At 42.8% G+C, this 26,734-nt stretch overlaps 4 protein-coding genes across 5 annotated transcripts; all 4 read right to left on the bottom strand.

Annotated features, from left to right (window-relative positions):
• Positions 1-1,869: 1,869 nt before the first annotated feature.
• kcnk7 (potassium channel, subfamily K, member 7) lies at positions 1,870-5,480 on the bottom strand. Its single transcript, XM_033983387.1, has 3 exons — positions 5,147-5,480; positions 4,336-4,734; positions 1,870-2,048 (listed from the first exon to the last, which is right to left on the bottom strand). The coding sequence occupies exons 1-3, from the start codon at positions 5,478-5,480 to the stop codon at positions 1,870-1,872; spliced, it is 912 nt and encodes a 303-aa protein (XP_033839278.1).
• Positions 5,481-5,924: 444 nt separating this feature from the next.
• taf6l (TAF6-like RNA polymerase II, p300/CBP-associated factor (PCAF)-associated factor) lies at positions 5,925-9,718 on the bottom strand. The gene is made up of 11 exons (XM_033983873.2): positions 9,324-9,718; positions 8,906-8,992; positions 8,691-8,841; positions 8,566-8,616; positions 8,414-8,508; positions 8,251-8,325; positions 7,711-7,931; positions 7,507-7,639; positions 7,304-7,432; positions 6,615-7,111; positions 5,925-6,377 (listed from the first exon to the last, which is right to left on the bottom strand). Exons 1-11 carry the CDS (start codon positions 9,468-9,470, stop codon positions 6,047-6,049), a joined length of 1,917 nt encoding a protein of 638 aa, XP_033839764.1. The 5' UTR covers positions 9,471-9,718; the 3' UTR covers positions 5,925-6,046.
• Positions 9,719-9,916: 198 nt separating this feature from the next.
• cth1 (cysteine three histidine 1) lies at positions 9,917-11,495 on the bottom strand. Its single transcript, XM_033983766.2, has 2 exons — positions 11,326-11,495; positions 9,917-11,154 (listed from the first exon to the last, which is right to left on the bottom strand). Exons 1-2 carry the CDS (start codon positions 11,377-11,379, stop codon positions 10,186-10,188), a joined length of 1,023 nt encoding a protein of 340 aa, XP_033839657.2. The 5' UTR covers positions 11,380-11,495; the 3' UTR covers positions 9,917-10,185.
• Positions 11,496-13,295: 1,800 nt separating this feature from the next.
• On the bottom strand, positions 13,296-26,611 carry mta2 (metastasis associated 1 family, member 2). Of its 2 annotated transcripts, XM_033983234.2 has the most exons (18): positions 26,207-26,611; positions 22,653-22,720; positions 21,278-21,371; positions 18,508-18,625; positions 18,336-18,399; positions 17,987-18,104; positions 17,813-17,915; positions 17,348-17,447; positions 17,081-17,269; positions 16,933-17,007; positions 16,798-16,856; positions 16,619-16,719; positions 16,394-16,533; positions 16,082-16,310; positions 15,920-16,009; positions 15,728-15,846; positions 15,166-15,308; positions 13,296-15,067 (listed from the first exon to the last, which is right to left on the bottom strand). In XM_033983234.2, the coding sequence occupies exons 1-18, from the start codon at positions 26,232-26,234 to the stop codon at positions 14,914-14,916; spliced, it is 1,992 nt and encodes a 663-aa protein (XP_033839125.1). In that variant the 5' UTR covers positions 26,235-26,611; the 3' UTR covers positions 13,296-14,913. The 2 variants fall into 2 exon arrangements, with proteins under 2 accessions (XP_033839125.1, XP_033839124.1); XM_033983233.2 differs by having other exon boundaries at positions 15,920-16,310; positions 26,207-26,595.
• Positions 26,612-26,734: the final 123 nt, after the last annotated feature.

Here is a 26,734-nt window from a genome sequence, read left to right as displayed (position 1 = left end):
TCACCCAGCCCCACAACCACTGACTTTTCATTGGCATAAAAACATTGCAAAAGAAAAATAAAATCTGTGAACTCGACAAAACATTGTAAGAGTGAAGACATTTCGTTACTCATCCAAGCTGCTTCTTTAAGTGGTGGTCACTGCCTTAAATCTACCTGAAGGGAGGAGCCAACTATGCTGAAACTCAAAACACTTATTGTCTACAGTTTCTGTTTGTAGGCTAGGCCAATTAATGGATCGAACCCGGACAACTGAGGGATTTCACAGATATTGGCATAAAAAGGCCACTTATAACCTTATTAGCTGTAATCTGTTAAATTCTACTAACATGCGGTATATCTATAGTGACACCATTATAGCCTCAGTCATTTGTGTGGCATGGTTTCCTGTCAGATTACTATGACTATCGCCTACAATCGAGCGACAGAGTAGGCTACTGCAGGGGAGGTGGACAATGAAGCCTTTGGCTCTGACTCAGCTGGACTCAACAGAGCCCTCATAAGGCTTTTGTATTCAAATGAGTGCGGCTGTGACTCTGTGTCCACTTATGTTACGACACTTACAGTTAACTGATGAGTGGTCAGGTCTACTCCTGTCTGAAAGTAAATGAGTGAGTGGTTGGAAAATCACTAATGGCTGATGTTGTTGTAGCAGCCTATAAAGTCCTATCATATAGTGTTCCATGATACTGGAATAAAGAAACTGGTGGTATCTTGATTTGAAACCCCATGACCATAACAGCATGGCAGAGAACTAAATGTACAAATTTCTGTTATCTTTGAGCAATTATATTGTATTGTAACATATTATTATTAATAATAATAATAATAATAATAATAATACAAGATCTCATAATTGTATAAGTATAAAAAATGGACACACCAGGACGGAAATGGGGAAATTAAGGGCATGCAAGACTGGATACTTTGGTGTCACAAATGCAATTTATAAATATTTATTCTCACTCATACTGCACTTTTTTAAAATGTTTTAAATGGACTGATGTACTTGTTTGTTTTTTGTTTATATTTTTCCCTATTTGAAAGAGCACCCATGAAAAGAAGAGTCTGAGTGCTCTCATTGGGCTCTCCCTGTATAAATAAAGAGAAATAAAATTAAAATAAAATAAATTCAAAGCTTTGTAATAAATTAGCCAAGAATATGAGGCAAGTGAGGACAAGGTGGTGACTTGTCAGGTTGTGTGACCTCAGTATGAGCTCAGCATTTGACTTCTGTGTCTATTTGCTCAGAGCAGGCACTGCTGGGCACAATGGGGACAATTTACTGCCTCATTCACAACACAGCATTAGGAAGAGGACACTCACCAGGCCTACGCAGAAAGTAAACAACTTGTATTGTGGTCTGGTGGCATCTTATGTGGGGTGAATATTTGTATGTCACTGTAAAATGTGTATTGTTTTTAGTAGGTCAAATTTGTGTATAGTGAAAAAACACTCACACTGGTTAAAAACGCCATCATCATAATTGAACTTAGGATGTAACTGGCTTTCAAATTCTTAGAAAATGCTCTATCCTAGAATAGGTACCCCTTTTGGGTTTTTGCCAAGTGGTTTATTCATAGATTAAAGCCCTTACTTTGTGTTGCCAGGACCTGCTTTCGGATTGGACAATCCCGAAAATAAAATTTAAACATAAAAAACTTTTAAATCAATGTTATCAGTCAAAACAATAGAACAGCTTCCTATCGATTGTAACATCAGCACCTTTGACCAATCAGAATTTAAATATCCAGCATAATAAACAAAACTTGTACATATTTATTTAGCTGGTGCTGCAAGTTTATAGAAAGATAATATTAGCACACTATAAAAGGTTTTGTGTGTGCTGCACTAGCTCACTCATGCCTTGTCATACACTTGAGGATATGGTACAGACGGCTGTGGAGTACTGCAGCTCCTCCTCTGCACGCTCCACACTCTCTAAGCTAAGCTCATGGCGAAAGAGCCGGAGCATGGCCTGCACCTGGGGCACCTCCAGAATGGTCTTTTTCAGAGTAAAAATCACCATCAAACCAAGCAACAGGTAACCTGTGGGGAAGAAAGATATCACAGTTCATGTCTATGTAGGAATAAAACAACCACCAGCTTTTGGTAAATCAGTGAAATGTTGTGCATATTTTTCTCTATAGGTTTGACAGTTTGTCAACAAAATTTCCAGATTTGAGCTTATGATGCCCATTTGTTTATTTTGGATCCCTCAAGCCACAAGAGGTCAGTAAAGGTACAACTGAATAAGGACAATTGCTTTACGATGTATATAACAATTTTTGAAAACATTGTCCTCTCAGTTCTAGTCCTCCATACTTGCTAGTTGTAAGATTCAATTTTTGCCACAGCTGATGGAGAATCTGCAGTCACACTAATCACTCATATATATATATATATATATATATATATAAACACCATACGTTTACATACACTATATAAAAAGGACACATAAGTTACACAAATTATTTCTATTTGCTAAATACCAGAATAAGGAGGGAAGGTATTTTTTTTAGACAATTTTTCATTACTTTTTAAAGTCATAAGTTTACATACAGTGAGATCACTATGCATTTAAACAATTTGGGAAAACCCAGATGATGTCAGGTCTTTGGAAGCTTCTCATAGGTATATTGACAGCATTTGAGTTAGAGACACACCTGTGGATGTATTTGAAGGCACACCTGAAACACACTACTTCTTTGTGTAACATCATGGGAAAGTTAAAAGCAAAGATATTAGTAAGAGAAAGTGTGGTTTATCCTTGGGTGCAATTTCCAGATGCATGAAGATGCCACGTTCATCTGTTCAAACAATTAAACGCAACTATAAACCTCCTAGGAGGTTCCTCCTTCAGAACTCTGCAGCCCGGGTCATAACACGGACCCCCACTATCCACCACATCACCCCTGTCCTTCGACAACTCCACTGGCTCCCCATAAAAGAGAATTAACTTCAAAATACTAATTACTACCTTCAAGGCAATACACAACCTAGCCCCTTCATACATATCTGACCTCCTCTACATTGCTGCTCCTGCCCGCACTCTCCGCTCCTCCTCCTCCAGCTCACTGTACCCTCTGCCCGACTTGTGAGCATGGGGAACAGGGCTTTCAGCCGCTCTGGCCCCCAGGTTTGGAACTCTCTCCCTCCTGATCTCCGCAACTTAGGCTCTCTTCCACTCTTCAAATCCAGACTCAAAACTCACCTGTTCAGACTGTCCTACGTCTTGTAACCAATCACACATCTTTTATCAGTTTTTTGTCATGTTTTATTGTACTTGTATGTTTTTTATCTAATTTTATCTTGCTCAGTGTCCTTGGGTGTTTTGAAAGGCGCTTATAAATAAAATTCATTATTATTAGGAATGTCCAGCCGTCATACCAGGAGACAGGTTCTGTGTCCCAGAGATGAACGTGCTTTGGTCCAAAATGCGCATATCAATCCAGGAATAAAAGCACAAGACCTTGTGCAGATGCTGGCTGAAGCTGGTAAGAGTGTGTCATTATCCACAATGAAACAAATACAGTACCGACATGGGCTGTAAGGCCACTCTGGGAGGAAGAAGCCATTACTCCAAAAGAAACATAAAAAAGCCAGATTACAGTTTGCAAGTGCACACAGGGACAAAGATGTTAATTTTGGGAGACCTGTCCTGCGGTCTGACAAAACTAAAATTGAACTGTTTCTCTTTAATGAGCATTGTTATGTTTGGAGGAAAAAGGGGGAAGCTTGAGAACACCATCCTAACTGTGAAATACAGGGGTGACAGAATCATGTTGTGGGGTTTGTTTTGTAGATTTCAAAAGGTCTCTTCTGCAGCAAAATAGATGGCATCATGAGGAAAAAACATTATGTGGAAATACTAAAGCATCATCTCAAGACATCCGCCAGGAAGTTAAAGCTTGGACACACACAGGTCTTCCAAATGGGCCATGACCCAAATCATACAGCCAAACTGGTTACAAAGTGGCTTAAGGACAACAAAGTTAATGTTTTGGAGTGGCCATCAGAAAGCCCTGATCTCAGTCCTGCTCAAAATTTATGGACAGACCTAAAAAGACATGTGCGAGCAAGGCGGCCTACAAACTTGGCTTAGTTGCACCATTTCTGTCAGGAGGAATGGGACAAAATTTTTGCCGACTATTGTAAGAAGTTTGTGGAAGGATATCCAAAATGTTCAACACAAGTCATACTGTTTTAAAAGGCAGTGGTACCAAATACTAATAAAATGTATGTAAATTTCTGACTTTGAAGAAAGTAATGAAAAATTGCCAGAATAATGAGAGCAGAATTTTTTTTAGACATTTAGCAAATATTTAGCACATACATGTAGTGAATAGTTCCAGCGCCTCCCTTGCATTCAGGCTCCAGTTCATCCCCAGAGCACACCCACTTTGTCCCACTGTGCTTAGGACCACAAAACAAAAGAAGAGGGCATCCAGGAAGCTCCAGTCTGGCTCTACAGCGGAGATGAGGACGGCAGGGAGGAGGAAGAGCAAACCCAGCACCAGCACCGAGAGCACAAAGGCGTGGAGCAGGGCAGCCTGGGACAGGGACAGGCCCCAGAATGAGTGGAGGTGTCTGACAGGGGTGTAGGTGACCATAGGCAGGAGGAGGGTCTCTGAGAGGAGCCCCAAGAGGAACAGGGTCAGTGGGATGCCGATGACGCAGTAGACCAGACAGAAGAATTTGGATTCATCTGACTGGGGGTAGTACACATCGGAACCTAAGAATGTACAAGAAGTGGTCACAGTAAGACCCATCACGATATCAAAATTGTGAAAATATCACCTTTTACACTGTATGAAATGCTAAACTGCAAACTAAAATGCATAGTTTTACTAAAAATGCATAGTTTATTTATTTTGATTTGTCTTGATAATTTTAGTCAGCATTAAGAAATTGCTTTTTGATTTTTTTCAATTTCAGTCAATATTTTTACATACAATATAGATTTCAAAAGTTAACTTCCCCAGTGAATATGCAGTGTTGTATAATTACAGTGCACAAATGATACAATTAATATTTCTTACTACAGACTGCAAATCAAGAAATTAGACTAGACATATTTTCTAAGCAAATAGGAAAACATTTTGTGTGCTTTTTTAGTTGACCCAAAATCTTTACCCTGTACTTACCCATGGTGGTGAGGGTGACGATGACAAAGTACAGCGATGATGTGAAGTCATAGTGCCTCTCGTCTTTTTCAGCCTGGAGCACGGCCACGTTGGTGTGATGGGCAGACAGGGCTTTTCCCAGCAAATGTTGCAGTTTGGATTCCTGGACACATGGATTCTCCTTCAGAAAAGTCCTCCACAGTTCTCCCACCTCCACCTGCAGTTTCTTCTCCAAGGGCATCTCCAGCGCCCTGAACACCAGCCCCCCCAGGACCAAAAAGAGGATGTAGCAGACCACCAGGCAGGGGAAGGCCGCTGTCTGCCACCCCAAAGAGCAGCCACGCCATCGGGCCATTGTCTTTGGATGGTTGGGTCCTGAAGGAAACCAGACACTTGCTCCTGTGGCTTTAAATATTTAGAGCACGTTAGTGATACAAGTCTAAACAGAGACAAAGAAATCTATGTAGGAGTTTCCAATGACACTTATTTCTGTTGACCATTATTAGTCTTATGGATGATTGGAGACCTCAAATTAAAATAAACATCTGAAATTAAGTGGGGTGGTAAAAACGTGAAATCGCTGAGGAAAATTAGGTGAAAACAATGTTAAGTATAAAGTGTCTTGTCTGTTATCAAACAATCCCAGTCAATTTCAAAGCCCATTGAAATTGCTTAGAAACCCTTTAAACTCATTAGTATTTCTATCAAGATCAAGTCATCATAACCATATTAATGCATGTTGGCACTGTCTATAGTTTAACTCGCATTCAGTAGTGTGAAAATAAAATTAAATACAATTTAAAAATTGCACTTGAGTTTAATAAGAATTTAATCATTTATCTAATTACAAACTATTGAGAAATGATACATATATACACTGAAAATACAGAAATGTCAATTTGTCGCTCTAGTAACAGTTCTCTACAGAGGAAGGTGAAGCGAATAGTGAGAATGTGCCCAGTGCCGCACAGGTTTGCCCACTCTTCCAATCACGGACAGTTTGTGGGCATAAGCTCGTGGTGGGATGGCAGAAAGAGGAGGGTTTGGAGCAAAAGTAGTCTGGAAGGGGCGCCGGCCTTGACAATGACGGCCCATTTGACGCCCACCAATCAGAAAAGAGAAAGCTGGAGGCGTGTTCTGGGAGGAGGTGAAGCGAGCCTTGGGAAAGACGTCCCGGGACGGTCCAGCTGAACGCTGACCAGAGCGAGATGAGGACCTGGAGCGTGGCACAGAGGAGGAGCGAGCCACAGATCTGAGGAAGAGGAGCGGGCATGTGGTCAATTATGTAGATTCCCAGTACAGTGCATCATAATACATCACATGAAATCATAAAAATATAGAATGATGTGGGGGGGGGGGGTTGTGTGCATTTTTTTTAAATGAACTTGTGTAGTTGGTAACTTTGCATACATTTTTTATGTTCAGATTTGCCAGCACAATCAGAAAGTATTTAACAAAGCATACCTACACAAAGAACTCTTTTGCTCACCTTCCTGACCCTGTGGCAGCCAGACTAGGAGGAGGGGGGTCAGTGCGTGGACTCCCGTCCTGCCTCGGGCTGATGTTGAGATTAGCAGTCAGCTGTGGCATTTTTCGTGTGGCGTCAGTGTTGGAGGTTGGACCTGAGACTTCTTTCTTAGCATCCCCAGTGTGAGAGGGGGCACAGGCAGGGTAGCTCCCAAAGCCCGGTCCTGTACTGAAGCGCACAGCCAGACTGTCCCCAAAGAAGGAGTAGAGCTCAGAGTACATGTCAGGCAGTGGTACAGGGGCCCACTCCTCCCAGGGGCAACCTGCTCCCCCAGCCTGGAGATGGCTGGCGATGCCCAGAGCAGCCTCAGACAGGGGCTCTGGAGGGGGACTGAGGCCAGGAGAGCTCACCCTGTAGCCCAGGCCTCCTGTCATAGAACCAGGCTGCCCACTGGAGCTTCCTTCTGCAGGCTGAGTCAGAGAAAGTGCCTTCATCTTCAGGAGGCGCTCTACTGCCACCTGGAGTACACAAAACCAAATAATTTTATCTGGTCAGTCTCTCAAAAAGTAACACAGTTTAACCACACTTTTTTTTTTATTTAAATCTAGGCCTTATTTTTGAGTCATATTCTGTTTGCATGTGTAAAATCCAAACACACACATATTATATACCTACACATACAAATATAAATAAGTAAATGCTATACTGACCAAAATGGCTCCATAGACTTTATGCCCATCTGCTTTGACCTGGGCATTTGAAACCGAGTAGTCATCCAGAACAGCCTGGAGGTTGGCCCAGTACGCAGGAAGGTGTGGGAAGAGCACTCTCTCCACAGCCTGTCGCATGATCAAACCAGTTAGAAGTGTAACTGACATTACCAATAAGGATTTATATCAAATCTTCCACATACTTTCCACCCTAGAGCATGAAGGCCTACCACAGCCCCATAATGTGAGCAGAGGGGGCGCACAGGGTCAGACAGGACTTTCTGCAGTGACAGCAGAATCTGATGATATAAACCACTGACGAGATCTCCATGGGTCCTGCAAACATCCCCAGAGTCACATAACATACACAGAACTTACAATCAATCATCATTTCTCTTCCTACACACCAGAAAATATGGCTGAGGAGCAGTGCAGCGTAGTCCCTGAGAGTCCAATGGTCATTCAGGGGGTTGATGGAGGCAGCCAGAGGCTCCAGGATGCAGTACATGACACTAGAGACCAGGCTGCGCACATACGAGCCCAGGTAGAGATATGGGTTCTGGACCAAGCTCTTCACCATGTGCAGAAGCCTGTTTAGCTGCTCCAGATCATGACTCACTGACTTCACCTAAAAATGTCACAGGCTTAAATGGGCAACATGAAATAGACATAAAATACAAGTAATTTATTGTGATGTCTTTTAAGGATGGGTTTGTTAAATAAAGTATAAGGTGTTTTTGGCATTAAAAACACCTTATCTGATTTGAAACTAGCTTGTAATGCTGTGGCACATTCCAGGCAAAGCAATAACATCTCCATGGTGATAATCAGGTGGCGGACCCTGGACCAGAAAGGTTACATGCTGCATCTTTAAAATTCAGTCCAGCCTAGTTATTCTGTTACACATAATACATTTTAGACAGAGACATGGTAAATGTCATACATACCCCACTGATGACATAAACAAAGTAAGGCAGAAGGGCAGCAATCTTAGAGTTTGACTGAAGGTCCAGAAGAGCCACCTGAAAATCCATAGGCAGGTCAGAGGAACACATGATGTAAAGTTAACTCACCATATTCAAAACCACAGGCTCATATACCGAATTTTACCTTCATAAGGTGGAGGTCCTCCCCCAGAATAGCCCTTGTGATTTGCTGATAGTACTTCAACAGGTCATCAGAGAGGGACTGCACTGCTGTGGGAACTGAAAAATAATATGTTAATAATATAGTATATAAAATACATTTATGTAATGTTTTACCAGTTCCTTGGGGTTCCAAGTTTCCTTTTCCATCAAGATATGAGACATTAACTAAAACGACAGTAAATAATTTGTAGTTTTTATATTAAGTTTATTTCATTACAATGTATCGATAAAGCCCTTACCTCTCACCATAGTCTCAGCACAGCCTTTGGGTATGTTAGTGGCTAAGGCCAGCTCCACCAGGTTAATCTCTCTGTCCTCAGTGAAGAAAAGTTCCCCTTCTTTAAGCGAGCGAAAAGGCATAGCATCCTGAGCGCCATATCCACAAATGGCCTGGGAGCATGAGAATCAGTAAATTCAACTTAAACCATGTAAACAGTAGACTTACTGCAATTACCTCTACATTACTCCATCGCAGAGCTCTGTTAAAGTCTTCCACAGTCAGTTTCCTCCTCTTTGCATGCCTCATGAACTGGGAGCTGCTCTGTTGAGCGACAAAAACATGTAAATTAGGGATAGTAGAAATCAGTATTGTGGTGAAAGACAAACCCATAATGGTAGCTTGGATGGAAGCAGGACAAATGTGTTTAACACTCATGCCAATGCAACAAGGGTAACTGTGTAATTTGGAAAAGCACAGGTAAAAATGTCTAGGTGTTGTGAACCAAACATTTCCTGCATATTTGCCAACTAAAATGTGGATTTTACTGTTGCTTCAAACGGAGAGTTGCTCCCAAAGCGGGCGTTGTGGGAGAACTTGTGTATTTATTCATTGCACTGGTTTGAAATTTTAAGGTTGATAAACGGGCACTCACCTGCGTAGCTTCCCTGAGTCGGTAACACACATCCTCGGCCAGGAGAGCCGCTAGGTCGTCTCCGAGCTCTACGCCCGCGCCCTCGGCCATCAGTTTGACAGAGTCCCGGGAAACTTCGGCAAAACGACGCTCCTCTCGATCAGCCATCCTCGTAGCGACAGCTGCAGTCTGCTCCGAAAACCTCACGTGTTTTGAATGTTTTTGGAGGTTTGCAGCCACAGAAAACGAAATATTCCAAATAAAACTGGCTTAATGCTTTGATTTGGCTAAGACCAATTGCAAAAAAATGTAAAGCCAATCGCGCCTTAATAACGAAACTTAAATTTGTGATAGAAAGAGTTTAACCATACTCTCCCAGCTTTCAAGTTAAATGCTTGATCGTTGCATTTTTCATTGAAGTTGTGTAGTCGCACAATTATAACGTCATTGGCAGACGTTTCCGGTACCAAAATAAAAGCGCCACATTTCATTGATAAAGGAAAGTTTAGGTGCAAGTGCAGTGACACAAAACACCCAATGGATTACAGCTACAGTACGCGTAAAGATTCAGTGAATAGTGGTTTTAGGCCTATAACAGAGGAACCAGAATAGCATAGTTTTAAAATGGTTTAATCACAATGCTGCAATCAAGCATTACTTACTCAAATCATTGATTATGTACAATAGTTAAAATTTTTACATTGAGACAAGGCCCATCCGAAACCTTACAGACTAGAGGCCTACAACTGAACAGTTCAAGTCCAGCTTGACCTGCTGACAGAAGCACTCAAACCTCAAAAAAGTTAGTTCCTGAGGGGGAAAAAAAAATTAAAAAAATTCAAGAATACAAATGCTGCGAGTGCCCCTGTGTGAAGACAGCATGTCAGAGTGCCCGGTTGTCCCAGATCTCCTGAGCCTTGGTGCTCTCCAGCTGCTGCAGGTGCAGGGCCAGGGGCAGAAGCAGCTCACTCAGGTGCTGGCTAGAGAAAGTGAAGGCGTTGTTGGCTGTGGCCTCTGCAGTAGGGGTTGTGAGCGGGGGAGTGGAGGGGGGTGAGGAGGAGGCTGAAGAGCCTGGGGAAGATGTGAACCAGGGAGAAGGAAGGCCACTGCTGCCCTGGGAGGACCTGGAGCCAAACAGGCCTGGACTGGGCTCAGTGCCGGAGAGTTTGTTGGGAAGGCCATGCTGGAAGCGACAGAGTGTACCATACAAGCAAAAGCCAAAGGAGCTGAAAGTGCGGCAGATTGCTCCTCTGGGCCTCCAATCCTTGGACTGGGGCTGTACCTGGGGACTGGCAGGACTCTGAGCCATAGGGTTAGGGGCCTTCTCTACAGCCTCATGGGAGTCTGTCAGGCTGCTTCCAATCTCTCCACCCTCAATATGCAAGAAGTTACAGCGGGTGCCAAAGGGACAGACGCCAAAGGTCCTGAAAGTACGGCAGGGGACATTCCTCTTGCGGCGCACACAGGGCCTCTGCTCATCGGGGCTGTGCACAAACAGACAGCGGCTGCCGTAGTAGCAGTAGCCTGTTGTGTGGTAGCTTCGGCACAGCTCAGTCTTGTATTTGGGGTGTCGGAAGGGCACATGGAGCTCATGGAGACCGTGGGCAAACTGACAGCGGTCGGCGTATTTGCAGACACCAGAGCCAGAGTAGCTGGTGCACAACTCAGTCTTGTAGCGGGTGGAACACACAAAAGGGATGAGTGGAGGGGAGGAGGACTCCACCAGAGGCAGCAGGGCCTTGGCCAGGGACAGGCCCTCACCACCACTGTCACCATCAGACTCTTCACTGGATAGCAGGTTGTCCACCAGCTCCTCATGGTAAGCAGGTAGGAACAGGTCATCACTGCTTGTCTGAAAAGAGACAGTTTAGTGCATGAGTTACTGCAGTTTGAAACGTTCATAAAACTGAAAAAGCCATTAACAGCTAAACAGTGAATTTAACTATACTAATTAGTCAGGCCTATTTAACTGTGTGTAGTTTTAAAGACATGTAACATGACTAGATCGAATTTTTATACTCACCTCAAACATGGTTGCGGTATAAGGGTTTTTTACGTTGGAGAGCGGAGAAGACATAAGCGCCGACTGCAGCGTGCTCAAAAGGCCAAGAGTGAGCTGTCAGACCCGGCTTGTGTTGTGTTAGTAGAGAGGCATAGGTCTAACCATTCCTGCCTAATAGAGGCGTCTAAGACAAGGAGTTGACCGCGTGTGGAGGTTTTATACTGTGCCCACCTCCATCTCACGCCTACAGGCGTTAGGTCAACGTGCCTCAGGTGTGCTCTGTCACGTGACAGGATCGTGCGCGTGCGGGCCATCGACTGTATATATCTATCTTATGTATTTTATGATATATATATTTTTTTTATTTTATTATGCAGTCTATGGTGCAGGATTAAAAATAATACAATAAGCAAAAATGTGACTAGTAGTTGTTGCATATGCGTAAGCAGTCTATTAAGTTGGAATAGATATTGTGTCAAATAAATGTATAGCTGCAGAGATTTAGTGTAAGTGTAGCGCAGGTCCAATCCACATTGGAGAATACACGTTTAGTGAAAATCCTCGTTACTGATTTGTAAGAAATCACACCTGTGTAGGAAGTGATTATACAGCCATTTAATTAAAAGGGGTCTGAAATTGGAGTAGAACAAATTTCTTTTGAGAGCTTTAAAGAACGAAATGTGTTTTAAATGTAGGCCTAAATTAGGAACGCACTAATATTTAGGCTGTCCCTTCTCCGTCCCAGCTAAAAAGCCTTCAGAGCGTGAGCCTTCAGATGAAGATCCAAAATGAACCACAAGGTTTAGCGGTTTCAGCATGTTTCTGATACGTGGGGTTGTAGCTCTCTGTTCTGTGGAGGGCAGGGCGCAAGGGCATCATGGGATGCGTGCGTCCAGCACACCTGAAGCAGCGCGCTAAGAAGCGAACCAGCTAGGGCGCCGACGCATAGTCTCGGGGTGTTCGAGGAGAAGGGGCATGGTTGAACAATCACTGGAGTCTGGACAAAGCTACAGGTCCTCATAATCACAGTCTATCTGACAGATTCCATGTCTGAAGTAACATCTCCATGTGGGTGAAGGCACGTAGGCTTTTGGGAAGTAAGAGGAAGCCGGGAGGGAATCAGAATGTCAGCGTGTTCAGGCATATAAGCGCGCTCCAGAGGAAATGTGGCTGGTTACTTGAGCGGCGCCGATACAGATGTGCGGGCACAGATCACCCTTTATTATTGGTGCCACCAACCATTGGGTAAGGTGCACACTGACATGCCACAACAGCCCAGAGCCTGTAATGGTGTACATATACGTGCCTTTAATTAGGAACAGACGCATGTGATCTCTGATTTCCAGGCGCATTGGCACGTCTAAAAGGCAGGCTTATGCCTACAATTCGGTGGAGTCGGAGTGCCATGCAGTCTATCCTGTCATCTAAAACATAAGCAAAATGATAAGCGCTTGCCTCGATCCTCCCCTGCGCATTGCTACAACTCAACCAGATCGGGCGCTCGGACCTGCTTAATATGACTGCATGGCCCCTATTCAGTGCAATATGTTCACGTTGAAACGACAAACTGAAGTCGTTATAACTTGTATGGATTGTACGCTTTAACGGAAAAAAACGTTTTAACGTAATACTTTCTCGTAATAACAAAAATGCCGGTAAAATGTTTAATCCACTTTTGTCAGTTCTACTCTTCCATAGACCTGCACGCTTTAGTGTTTTTATTTTATTATTTAAAAGCTTAGATTCCTCTAACTCACATGTGTCAAACTCAAGGCCCGGTGGCCAAATGCGGCCCGCCATGTCATTTTATGTGACCCGCGACAAGGGAAATTTAAATGTATGACTGTCTTAAAATATCAGTTTATCAGGAGTTATGCAGTTACACAGACATTTTTTTTTATCTTTGCAAATTTGAGACAAACCATTTTGCTGATGTGGCCCTCGGTGAAATTGAGTTTGACACCCCTGCGAATTCAGAAAGGTACAAATGGTGACCACAGAAAATCTTATTTATTTTTTATGAAGATACATTAAATGATACAGACATCAGAATAAAAAACAAATTGAGAAAAGCTTCAGTTGTAGCATGTTTGTCTCTCCATACAAAAATCACAGCCCATCCCTTTGTCCCCAGTTTCAAATGTCCACCTGCCCATGAAGGAGAGCAGTATGTCACATGTACAGTAGCCTGTTAGAGCCATCTCCATCACACGGGAGCAGAGTTACACACGTCAAATGTACAAAAGTTTTCATTACACCAGTTTTTGTACTTTTTACACATTATTTGCTACAAAGTCAACACTTCAATTTCAATATTAGAAATATTACACAGCCCACATTGGGACCAAACTTGCCTATAACTCCACTGTTCACTTCAAATATGGAGTTATAATTAGCCAATCAGCATTTTTGCGTTCACCTTTATTATAGTACAAACGACAAAAGTCAAATTTATGTGAAACTACAAGTGACACATCTTTTGTATTTTTATACACAATCATTTCACTCAAGTTAGACATCATTGGTCTCCTACAGAGAAGATTAAGGCCAAATGAAAACTCAAAATAAGAATATAAAATAAGTTTTAACTTAATCTCACATGCCTTAATCCTCTTCTGTAGACTCCACATATTGCTTTTTATTCAGATTTGGTCACATTGTTGACCCAACTTTTCATTGCTTTTTCTCTGGTCATTTTTAAATGTGTATTACACATTATGGCTTGCACATATGCAGACACATACAGAACGCCTAATGTGTTTGTCACCATGGTGATCAGTCATGGCACAGTCACCCGTGCAAATCCATGGTAAGTATTTACTGAGCCTCAAAACTACACAAGATTTTGTCCTACAAATCTATGATCTCTTTAAGCTACAGGGCCAACACAAAGTTTTCTGCGAGCATAAGGTGAGATAAACATGCCTTCAGACACAGCTCAGTTTTACAACCAGTAATAATAATACTACTACTACTGACTTACATCATTCATTTCCCTAGAACAATGTTAGGAAATGCAAGATGTGTCTTTTAAAAGTACTAATCAGGAAAAACAAGTTAAGGCTGTCATGATTTTGAATTGGATACACATATCTCATTATATGATTTGTGATTATATATGAGAAAATATAAACTCCACGTAGTTTTGACACATTGGGGAGGCCCTGTAGACTAAAAACGATCACTAAAAGGTAACGAGTTGTCACTGCAAACAAACTCTCAGACCACATACTCTGCTGTTAACAGCCTGAATGTCGTGGGCTCTAGGCCCCTGCAGCTGAAGTGAGGAGTGCAAAGCAAGTCTTATCAGACCTTCAGCTCCGACAGGTGCACACTGTCCCCCACTCCAAATACTGGAGGGATGACCCCACAAAGATGCATATATTTACATAAAGACATGGGGAACATTGTGTGCTTTGTCATCATATTAGGATGAAAATATCTGCTTTAAATTACACATGTAAAAAATGGGTGTTATAAAAGGGCAGACAGTTAAGGGCATGGAATAAAAGTCTGGACAAAGTCAAAGTTTTGGGAAGTAACAGAAGTGAAGGGCTGGACAAAAAACAAAGTAAAGACACAGTATCCATGTCCAGTGCACACAGTCCTTCAGTCCTCCAAGACGATGGGCTCACTGGTGCTGGAGGGCAGCAGGGGCATAGCCAGGGAGCGGGGAGGAGGGGGCAACTTTATCCTGACTGGGAGGTGTGGCTTCCTCGCTGCTCGCCGCATCTCAGACTGGGTCAAGTGTTTTCTCAGCGCTCTGGCCCAATGACAGAGCAGATTTTTATTAGATGAACACTACAGCAAACATGAGAAGACGCAGGACACTTGATTGTATTAATATGATGTAAAAAGTACCTGGTATCCTTGGTGGCCACAAACACCACAGGGTTGGGAGCCTCTCCTTGGTTCATTTTTGGTCGCTTGATGACAGACTGAGAGCTGGTCCTTAACCCTGATGTGTATGGCCTCCCATTGGCTGGGTAGGGAACCCCTGTTGCCTATGAGAGAAGAAAGCAGGGGTCAATAAATAAACAATTCTAAAGACAGCATTTATTTTGAGACCCAGAAATAACAAATCAGGGAAAAACCTCAATTGTAACTTAAAATTATTATTTAAATTCCCATAAAAAAATTTGTTCATGACTGATGGCTGCAAACAGCACAACAAGCCGGGGGATGCTTCATAAAGTGTTGCCATCTAGCCCTTCAGGCTAAGGTTTAAATTCCAAATGGAGCAGCACACACTCATGTCACTCATAAGATGTGTATAAGACTGTGCTTGTGCATCAACAGGGAACATGGAATTAGCATGAACACAGCAAAAACTTCAGGCCACAAATACACGTTTCAACTACATCACATGCAGAGATACATAAAATACATAAGCCAACTGAAGCCAACTAAAATGAAAACATACACTGTCAAAGCCTCTCTTTCCCAGGAGGCCTTGGCCCACACGTGGCTGCGTGGCTTGGTTTCTGTTGATAGGAGTTGGTGGTCCTCGGGACGCCTTGAGTTTGAGGGGAGCAGAGATGGCTGCACAGAAGAGCCAGCCAGAAGAGTCAGTACATACAAAGAGGAGCTAAGGACATACAGAACTTGTTCATACCCAGGTCTTTGACAATGCTCGCCAGTGACGGTCGAGGGATGATTTTGGTCTTAAGGGGGGTCTTAGTGGCTTTAGGCAGCCTGGTCATACCTAAAAAGACACACTTGGTGAGAACACAGAACAGAGTAGAGGGCTCTTTAAAACACAGATGAATAGGCATACACTCAGCCTTGACAGCGTTGGCATTGATGGAGGCGTATGGCCGGCGGGCAGCTCGTCGTGGCTGTAGTATATCCTCACAGACTCTCCGAGCAACACGTGTCAGTTTGGTTGTCTGGAGGATGAAAGTCTGACGGTTCTTGGCGAGAAGTTTGGCTCTGCCTTCATTTCGGGTGAATGGGGACATGCCCTGCACTTCCTGTCGAGTCATGTGACCTCGAGGACCAGACTCCTTTATGGAAAGAAGAGACTGAGTGAAGGCGTGCAGTTCAGTACATTCAGTAGAGTTTAATACTGTTCAGAGATGAGATTTACAGAGCCTCCGCGGGCTGCACCCTCCAGTTGTGTGGGAGTCTTCAGGCCTCCATACTTCTTCCAGTAAATCCAGCATGAGGCACACAGTCTGCACTGCATGTTCGGAGGCCCCCAGGCATACCACTGAGGAGACTGGGCAGCTGTGGATGACACACCAGTTTAAACCATTAGCAGATTATATGAATGAATCCTGCTGAAATAATGATGAAGATATAAACAACTTACTGTGGCAACTCTCACAGCTGAGGCCTTTCTGGAACCCAGCGGCTCCGTTCATCCCTGGTTTGCTGCCTGGCACCATGATCTGGTTTGGATTAGGTTTGGTGCTGTGGACAGACATCACATCATTATACCTATAGTTCTGGAAGTCTGGACCTTTGTGTTGCAATTCTTGTCATACTCACTAGGTGGGGATGTACACCTGCTTCAGCTTGCTGTCAGCTTCAGCGGCTTTTAGGCGTTTCTGATAAAACATACAGATTATATTAAATGATTGCAATATCGTAAGACAAAATACTAAGCATTGCCCTGTTACTGACCTGCTGAATATAGCGGTCTGTAGTTTTCCACATGTAGTAGAACTGCACCACACTGGCCAGTGACTTCCATGGCAGCTGCAGAGGAAGACAAATGTTTATCTAGTGCTCTCAGTCAGGAGAACACAGTGCTGTATTAGTAGCCTCTTACAAAGTCCTGGCGGATGTCGTTGAAGTCTTTTCCATATTTCTCCAGGGCCTCCTCAAACAGCATGGCCTCAGAGGCACTCCACTCTTCCATTTCATCTCGACAGAGCACAGGGCCACCCTGAGGAACCAGAGTGGACATGGCTTTGGCCAGATCATAGCCGTTCTTCTGCAGGGTGTCCATAGCATGGAACTGCACAGAATACACATTTTAATAATTTCTGAATGTGTATGTTTCTGTTGTGTGGACAGTTGTTATTGTTGTTCTTACCAGTGTGATGTCCCTGGAGGCTGCGGCGGCACTCATGTGGAGACTGGGCTGTCGGATAGAGCTGCTGCAGTCCAGCGCTCTGGCGAAGGTGCCCACCGCCCTGCAACACACACAGGTAACAGGGGTGAGAGGAGAGGCATAGAACACTGTTTAGTCTTAGGGTATTTTTGAAAGTTGCACGCTAGTGCGTGAACATTCACTATTGGCGTTATATGCTGCACTTTGGTCATAGCTGTCAGAGACGACAAACATTTGACAAAGTCAAACGTCATGTACGTGTGTGTGTGTGTGTGTGTGTGTACAACCACCACCAAAGGTGCCACCAACATATTGATATATGAAATTGCTACACCTCAAAGATCATACATTTGATCCAAAACGTCTGGCTATGCTCAGTGACAAATCTCCATGGTAACAGGCTGAGTCTGATTACTCAAGTGGGGGACAGATGGCCCGGGTGCATACCTTGCCACCACCAGGAACTGGTCGATCTGAGAGTCTTTGAGCTGGTTGTCGGGGTCCCACACCTTGGTTTCCAGTTTCTCCTGGACTCTGGTGTCTGATTCATCTACCAAAAAAGGGAGCCAATTCAACTACATGACACTACATCACTGTTAGGTTCCTGCATCTCCACCACACCTTCAGCCAGCATGTCTGGAATCTCTGCCTGGTACTTAGAGCCCACTCGGATCTCTCCCTGGTCAGCAAGCAGTGTCTTCTGCACAGGGTCGAACACCAGCGAGTAAAAGAAGCAGTCCTGACCAAAGAATAGAGTCAAACACACTGGAGGTATGAGAAAATATGAGGAGATATGAGGAGATATGAAGAGAAATGAGGAGATATGAAGAGAAATGAGGAGATATGAAGAGAAATGAGGAGATATGAAGAGAAATGAGGAGATATGAAGAGAAATGAGGAGATATGAAGAGAAATGAGGAGATATGAGGAGTTGTGAGGAGGCGTGAGGAGGTGTGAAGAAGGCACTCACCTCTTTGTCCAGGTACCCAGACAGCACATCAGTCTCATTGAGGAGTGTCACATTACATTTGCCCCTGACGAGACGGCACATATAAGGGTTTGCACACCATTACACTGTATGCTATATTGTACGGATAATTTGAATTCTGAAATACTCAAAGATAAAATAAAAATTGAAGTACCGTATGTGTGTTGCAGGTAGAGACTCAAACTGTCGAGATAGGAACAGTTCTCTGTGCTTGAGCTGGTGTTTCTGTTGTTCTGAAAGAGTTGGCTGTTTGGACTCTTCCTCAAACTCTCCTGAAAAAAATCCAATCAAATCACTGAACCACTACAGTATTTTATTTGGTTAAATAAGACTTTTGCTTACAAAACAGTCTAAAATTAGCTAGCCTTTATGTTGGTAATATCTACAAAACATCAAATTGTTGTATAAGTATCATGTCTTTCTTAATTGTGCAAAACTTTGTAGTTCTGAAAAGAATAAACTTGCAATTTCATTGTTAACCTATGTGACAGCCCAGTCACTAGATATCCACGCACACTGTACGTTTATGCTTGGCCACTAGATTGCGCATTCCTAATTTCAAGGCGGCCGAGTAATTTGTGGCAAGCTGTGGGGGTGGGACTAGAGGGCTCCATCTGCGAGGACTCCGCCCCTGCACTCAGCCACGGGAAACCCTGTGAGTGAGGCCAAGGTGGAGAGAAAAGCATAGATAGCTGCGGAGTGGAGAGGGACGCCACCTCAGGCCACACCCCCTTTCTGTTAACCTCTCACCTCCCCCCTCCCTCCACCCCCTGTCCGGCTAGTCCCTGCCAGACTAAGTAGGAAACCCTGTGTGCCAAACCTGAGGCGCCCATCCCCCCCCCAAAACATGTATCCCCACAAGTCCCTCCACACGCACACACACAAAAAGAAAACGGGGGAGCGCACACACTTGTTCCTTACAAAGACGAGTTAGAATTAACCCATTCTGTGCCAGAGATCAAGGGCCTCTTTGTTGCCTTGAAATCGATGCGAGTGGCTGTAATGCAGATAGAGCCAGGTTTAGTGATAACATGTCCAAGAATAAGCCGGACACGTCTTGAGTGTGCCACGCAAAGCTCTGCCCCACCAGAGCAGGGCACAAACGCCACTTTGTGTCTGCTCAGGGCTGAGTGGACTTTGAAACAGAGCACTCTAAACTAAGGGCCAAAATGGACCAAGGCAGAGGGGTGGAGAGTTTAAAAGCATAATTTATACTTGATTAAAATATGTTTGAACCATCTGCCCATGCCCTATTTAAAAGGTTACTAAAATTAAGACTGCATTAGTCAAGGTGATTCTAAATCTGTACAGTTTTCTTTGTTGTTTTTTTTACCAGATTCCCTTCCAGATTATTTGGATCTGCTTGTGTAATTCTTGACCTTTTCTTTAGAGTGCAAATTTAAAACTTAAAGCTCAATAGTAGCTGCCTAACATTTGAGACAAGACTAAAATATGAACTGCTAAAGTAATGGAAGAATCACATGCATTTGTGAAAACTTTGTAGGTCTAAACCACAGGATTAGCAGATTTTTAGCTGAGTGTTTTGTCATTTGCAGAGGACATTATTTTACTTAATTGTAGTGTTTATGACTTGCCAATTGCAACCACTGATTTTGTTCTTGCATAAAGACAGTAGGGATGCAATCATTTGCAACTCAAGGTTTGATAATATCCCAATACATGGGGTTACAATAATGATATGTTTTAAGCCTCAGAAGACCGAAAACAAGTGTTGCCTCCATTCTGTATGGCAATTATCAATAAACACAACATTTTATTCATTTACACAGTCTCTTCTCCATTTATATATAAACGGAGTGAGGCCTTTATGTAGCAGTTTTCTCAGAGATAACACTAACCTCCACATTTCTGATTGGTTTTAATATCATTGGTATAAATCATTCAAAACTAGCAGATTTTAACCAGATGAAATCGTGTGTTGAATCTGTTTGTGAAATCCGTCATAAGATGTAGCCCAATAAAATCCATTAACACTTTTTTACTAAGATGCAACTGTGAAATATTATGTTATTTAGCTAAGTTTCAATGATAAGATTATTTCTTTGATATAGTAGGCATTAGAAATTGAATTCCCAGTATCACAAGGCCTGTGTCAATGATGGTGTGTGTTAGGACCTACTGTGTGCGGTGCATTGACTTGCACTGGGCTGTTGTAGATGTCTTTGTCTGGAGCCTTAGGAGGAAGAGAAGGTGGCGGGCTGTGGTGGGGTGTGGGGAGTGTCTGATCAGGCATCAGTCGTCTGCATACCATTAGCACCAGTCCCCCCTGCACTCCTCCTCCTCCTCCTCCTCCTCCTCCTCAGCCCAGACCGAGCCATCAGGACGGGTGCATAGCGTTACGCACTAAACAACAATGTGACATTTGGGCAGAAAATCCTGTCACCACAAACAGACTCTATTTGAATGTAATCCATGATAGCCTCATGTCAAAACAGTCTTATATCTGTCACCAGACTGTTAATTACTTGGTTAAAATGACCACCTTTATACAGCATGAGTAACACTTGACTTTCAGCACCTTTGGCTGTCAGTAGTATTTTTAGACAATGACCCATGACATAATTACATTATGTCATGGAACAAAAATCAACAAAGCCATGCAGAACCACAAGTCCCATACCATGAATGACCAATCTTCTTCTGATGAAGTCATAATCCCAGATGGGGGCCAAGAGAAAATGTTCACTATTGATTACATTATGCTTTCTTAAATATCTAAAAGAACAATTTACTGACAATTTCTATTAGTGACCTGACCCTAGAACTTGCTGTACTACAAATAGGTGGCATTTTAACAATGCAAATTTATTAAATATTATTGGCCAATAGAACATTGACATGTCATCTGAAACCCAGATCATTAGTGCTTTGTTTCGTGTTAAGTGTCTGTGTGTAATACCCACTTGCGTTGCTGTCAGCCAGAGTGTTGAGGTTTCCTGAGATGTCCCTCCTCCTGAACAGACACACCACTTTGGCCTCCACGTTGCCATTGGCAGTCTGTGGGGACAAGAAACTAGTCAAGATCCACTTTCAACAGATAGCAAACAGTAGCACAAACGTGGACATTACAGAGAATATATCACAGAGGCTTTAGGGAAAGATTAAAGTGATGAAATCTGATATCATGTTATTCACATTGTAAGTGTGTAATAATAATAATGCAACAATTTGCGTTGAGGACATTATGCATTTAGCAGTTTCAAATTTCATTCAGCAATTATTCAGCCATTTGGTCTTTTTTTGACCGACTGAATTTTTACAGTCGGACCAAAGTGGGAGGTAGTTATATATAATTATTTATAATAAGTTACAATAATTTTGTTAACACGCATGTTTTTTTTCCAAATCCATTGAAACATATTAGACCAGACTTATTGCATCAAATAAAACAAATATTTATTCCAATATTTAAGTTCATAATCACAAAAGGAAAATAACAGGAGCTCTGTATAATCAGTATTAAGTAGTAACTTAATTTATTCACCATGCACTGTTTGAATATAAATAGTTTTAGACTTATTGTAATGTCTTCATGCATTATTTGACAGCCCTCACTTTCTTGTTTACTACACTAATGTTAACTATGTGATGGACTGAGCAGCCACTGGCCATGAGGCCTAAGCGCTCCAGTTAAAGTGTTACATAAATGGGTTTAATCCTGAGACTGTGTCACTAGTGCTGGGTGTTATAGAGAAGCCTGGGCCATACTCCACTGTCATTACACTGGCCATAATTAACACTCTGCATCCAACAAGTGCAGCTGCTTTCCACATGCAGCTACAGTCAAGGCACAATGATTCAATGCACTCAACTGAATCCAATATGGGGACAAATAATCACCCCTTCTAAACGTAGACTTTAAAACAAAAACAAAAGTTTCAAAGCAGGGTTAGACATGCTGAAAACTGTAGTATCAACATTCTAGGCCCTGTATGGTGCAGGGTTGTCTGAAGTAATGGAGTTTGTGTCCTTAATCTATGGATCCAACTTGGTTAAAGAAGATTTCTACAGAGCAGAATTACAGTTTCAGTTAACAGAAGAAGACAAAGACTCAATTATGGCTGAAATAAATTGCATAGAAAACAACCAGTCAGATATCAGTCATAACAACATGAAGCTACAGGAACAATGCAATTTGAGCAAGTTCAGATATATAATGGCATACTTTTCTAGAACAAACAGCTATGATTGGTGAAGAAGAATAAATATGGTGAGGAAGGGCTTGAGCGAGAGGGGATTCAGTCTAGTGCATGAAAACAAATGGGCCGAAGACCATACCTTGTTGAGCTCCTCTATTCTCCGGATCAGATATGGGTTACTGGAGGAGTTTTCGAAGTAGACATAATCTGAAAGAGACACACAACACAAGGCTTTAGACTGACTGGAATTAAACAGGAAGTGGTAGTGATGGTCGAAACCCTGTTAGTGTTTTTTTTTTTTCCCCCCCGGTAAAGTTGGTGCACATTTAACCTGTGGCCTGTCATTCTAACAGTGACACTTGTGAAAGCCGCAGCCTAGTAGCTCGTTCACAGACTGGTGTAATGTGAGCAGCAGAAGCACTCAACTGTGGATCTGACACTTCACTCAGCCTTCATTTAATTACACACACGTTCTATCAATTCTCTTAGCAGCTTATCATTTGTTGTGGAAGCATAGTGTTAATAATAAACTCAAATAATTAATTAGTACTGTTGTAGCGCATCTTTTCACACTGTCATAATATTGTCCAAGTATCGACAAAACCCTCAAAATCACAATTAAAGACTCAAGTAGACCTATGTGCTTATATCTGATGAATAATACTGCTGTAGAACGAAGTCAAAAATCTACCTCAGTGTCATTCAATAAAAACTGTAAGGCAGGCCTGTAAACTTTAAAGCTGTCTTTCATTTAAAAATGTTAAAATAAACATTCAACAACTCACAGTGTAAGAAAATAAGAGAATGATGTGACAAGTACAAATATGTCAGATCAAATCTGAAACAAATCAGATCAGGTTTTTTGAATAGTGACACGGCAAGTAAATTCAAAGACAGAATACTTCTGACTTTTCTTTTGCACATGTTTTTTTTACTTGTAAGGCCAACCAAACAGCTTTTTTTGCATGGAGAGAACAAGTCAAAACATTTATTAAAATATTTCTCAAATCATTACAATGCCCCATGCTTGTTGGTTAAAAAAACTCCTGGCATCATTTCAACACATAGCACAGGGCAGTCTGTATGGCAAATACATTTTCAACCACAGGACAACATTAAAACCAAATAAATTTGATAATCCCTCTATAAAAATGGTATGGTACAGAATGCTTATAGACTCATCAAAATCTGTTGTCTATTGCTCAAGACAGAGCTCGTGCCAATGCCTTCCCATCCAGCTCCATCTGCTCCTCCCACGAGTGCGGACAGAGCCTGCGGAGGACACAGGCCGCTTCAGAGTTCCTACAAGGCTGGGATTTTGTGCTCTAGTTAACAGCACAGTGATGGAGGGACAGGGGCAGCAGCATCACCTCAGTGTTACATAAGACAGGCGGGCTGAAGCAGCAGAAGGGAAAGTGCTCGCTCATGCCTCTGACATGATGGAGCGGGGCATTCATGTTATTCATGTTATAGGGCCCGATGTTGTCTCAGCAGCACCAGGGTCATTGCTGTTCCACTGGAGGCACAAGTATTGATCAGGGAGACAGACACTGTGCTAGAGCCAGACACAGACTGAAGCTTCATCAACATGCATTATAAGCCTATCAGAAGGACAAGGTTTTTTGAATATAAAAAGGTGGTTTAACAGGGGGTTGTGTACAAACTGGCGATCTTGTTATCCGCCACATATTGTAATGTTGTAAAGAAAGTTTTAAAATGGCATTATTCTAAAGTACAGATAAATCTAAAATTGGTCCAAACCACTCAGGTAAAATGTGAACTTAAATCACTAAAATGACAGCATTGAGGCTTGGTGAAAATGTCCCTTTTTCAGCACAAAGCAACAAATTAACTGATGACTCCTTTGAGCTGGCTGAGGGTGTATCGATCAGTGACGCACGACAGGACAGAGCCGACCAAATAAAGGACGCTTCTCTTCTGGTCCTTATTTGCCTATTGTATCCTCCGTAATGATGCCATGTGCTTATGGACCTGGATCACAGCACAGGCCTGACACTGGAGTGAGTAGTGTGGCGGTAGGCAGCTCGAGTGGCGCAGTGTGGTGGCCGCTCGAGGCTGAATGAAGAGGAGGAAGCCCTTTGACTAATCTCAAGGGAGGATAATGATCTTACGTGCAAGCTGAACACTGTGTGCTTCTGCTAATGTAGGCCCTGCTCTCACTGACGAGCCTGCTGCCTGCAACAAAGGAAAACCTGATTCAATACTTGAATCAATACACATCAACACACTGAAGAACCCTAAAAGACTGAAATCATGTCCGCCACAGCATGCATTAGGAAATGCGTCTAGCGTCTGGTACTCAGATTAACATTGTTTTTATTCTCCAACTAAATGTTTACAAGCTATTGCATAATGATACATCATCTTTTCACATACGCTGTAGAGCTCAATGTTTTCTTTTCCCTCTTCATAGTTTATTTCACCCATATGCCCATAGCTCACTTTAAGCGGATGACACTGCACTCCTATCACTGACACAGCTACCTAAAGTTTTAAACAGGGCAATGTTTTAGGTAGTGGATACAAGTCCATCATATTTACACTAAGTGAACCCCAATAGCAACTACTTCTACTTAAAATAATATTTGGAAAAGTACAATTCATGCAATAAACCTGCAAATGTACCGTGTGAGTTAGCTGAAGCAAGAGACTCCACTGTGACCACAATTAGATAAGCTCAGACCCAAACAGTGCAGCCCTGGACCTGGTGTAGTAGCCAGCATTCCCAGAGTCCAGCACAAGTTGCCAGCCATGACAATGCAGTCATAAGTGAAGTCTATCCAATAATGAGGATCTGTAAACTCAAGACACTCAAAACCGAACTACAAACGAACCTGGGAATATTCATTGTGAATGATTTCAACCAAAAGGTCTCACTTGTACCTCCGCGCCTTTTGCTGAAGCAGGATCAAAACGTGCGCACAACTTTGCAGCGCACATACTAAAGACCGTCTGTCAAGCTCACTGTCAACATTAAAGCCACAAATGTCAACCGGCTGAACTGCTTAAGCCCGCACGGATAACGCAAGTGCATGAAAAGATGTGGTGAAGGGGATAATGATATTAACCCGCACCACTGTACAGCCAACAGGGCGAAATAGTCAATACGTTGATTGCTGGATAGCTGCTAGGTTAACTGCTAACGATTAGCATTGTGACTTCCCCTATCTGCTACACAAACTCAGTATCGCTGTACTCAAATGCCATATTTTAAAAATGGTAAGAGATGGTGTAATGAAATTATAACAGCATACAAAACATATGTATCAATCAATCAATTATAATATTCAACTTTTAGGACATAGTGCCACGAACTGTCTACCGAGGAGTTCGCATATCACCGGGGTCAGCTTCACAAGTTCATAATTTATAAAAAATAAATAGAGAAAAGTCAGTCAGAGTTTATACACGTGCCTATAGTAGGACTGTGCACAGTGAAACCCATCACATGATCCGTGGTACTTGAAGTACAACACAAACTCCTGTTTCCCACAATGTACTTTTAATAGATTTTGACGTTCTTCCTCGTAGGAGTGAACAGAACGTACCGATGCTACCAATCGTTAGCTTCAGTTAGCGGCTAGCAGACAGCTAACGGCTAGTTAGCCACCTAGCTCCCGAACCGAACAATCACGTTGTGGGGGTGTCTTAAAAACGTAAAACAACCCTTACCTCCTACTCGGTACATGTTAGCCGCCATTCTCTCGTGGCCTTCTGGAAAACTATCCCAGGGAATAGTCCGCTTGGGTTGAACAAAACTCGACGTGGGTCTATTTTATTCCTTCATTTATCGCAGACACCCCCGCCGCGAAACAAAGCCGGCTCCGGGCATAAGCCGATGAGTGACGGCTGAAAGTTGAAAGTTCCGATAGTAATGTTCCAAAACAGTTTGTTTTTTTGTTTTTTGGCCCCCAGACGACCTTCCTCTCCTCTTCCTCACTCACTCATTCACACAGTGCTACAGCCTGTCTCTTACTCCACTCTTCCTCCCATCCTCCGCTCCCAGCTTCATCCTCCTCTTCTTCACCTCCGCTCCGTTCAACACACACACGCACACACACAAACTGCACACACTCACTGGCCCCCTTCGCTCGTCGTGTGCAAATCGTCATCTTCGGAGACTTTCGACAATCACCGGCACCACTAGCCTATATTCTTTTAATAGGTCTGAAGCGGTAATGACTTTATTGATAACTTGTT

Source organism: Periophthalmus magnuspinnatus, chromosome 18 (genome assembly GCF_009829125.3).
Source record: "Periophthalmus magnuspinnatus isolate fPerMag1 chromosome 18, fPerMag1.2.pri, whole genome shotgun sequence".
NCBI lineage: Eukaryota > Metazoa > Chordata > Actinopteri > Gobiiformes > Gobiidae > Periophthalmus > Periophthalmus magnuspinnatus.
The sequence above is the reverse complement of the archived record's forward strand: the minus strand, read 5'-3'. Positions and strand labels throughout refer to the sequence as shown.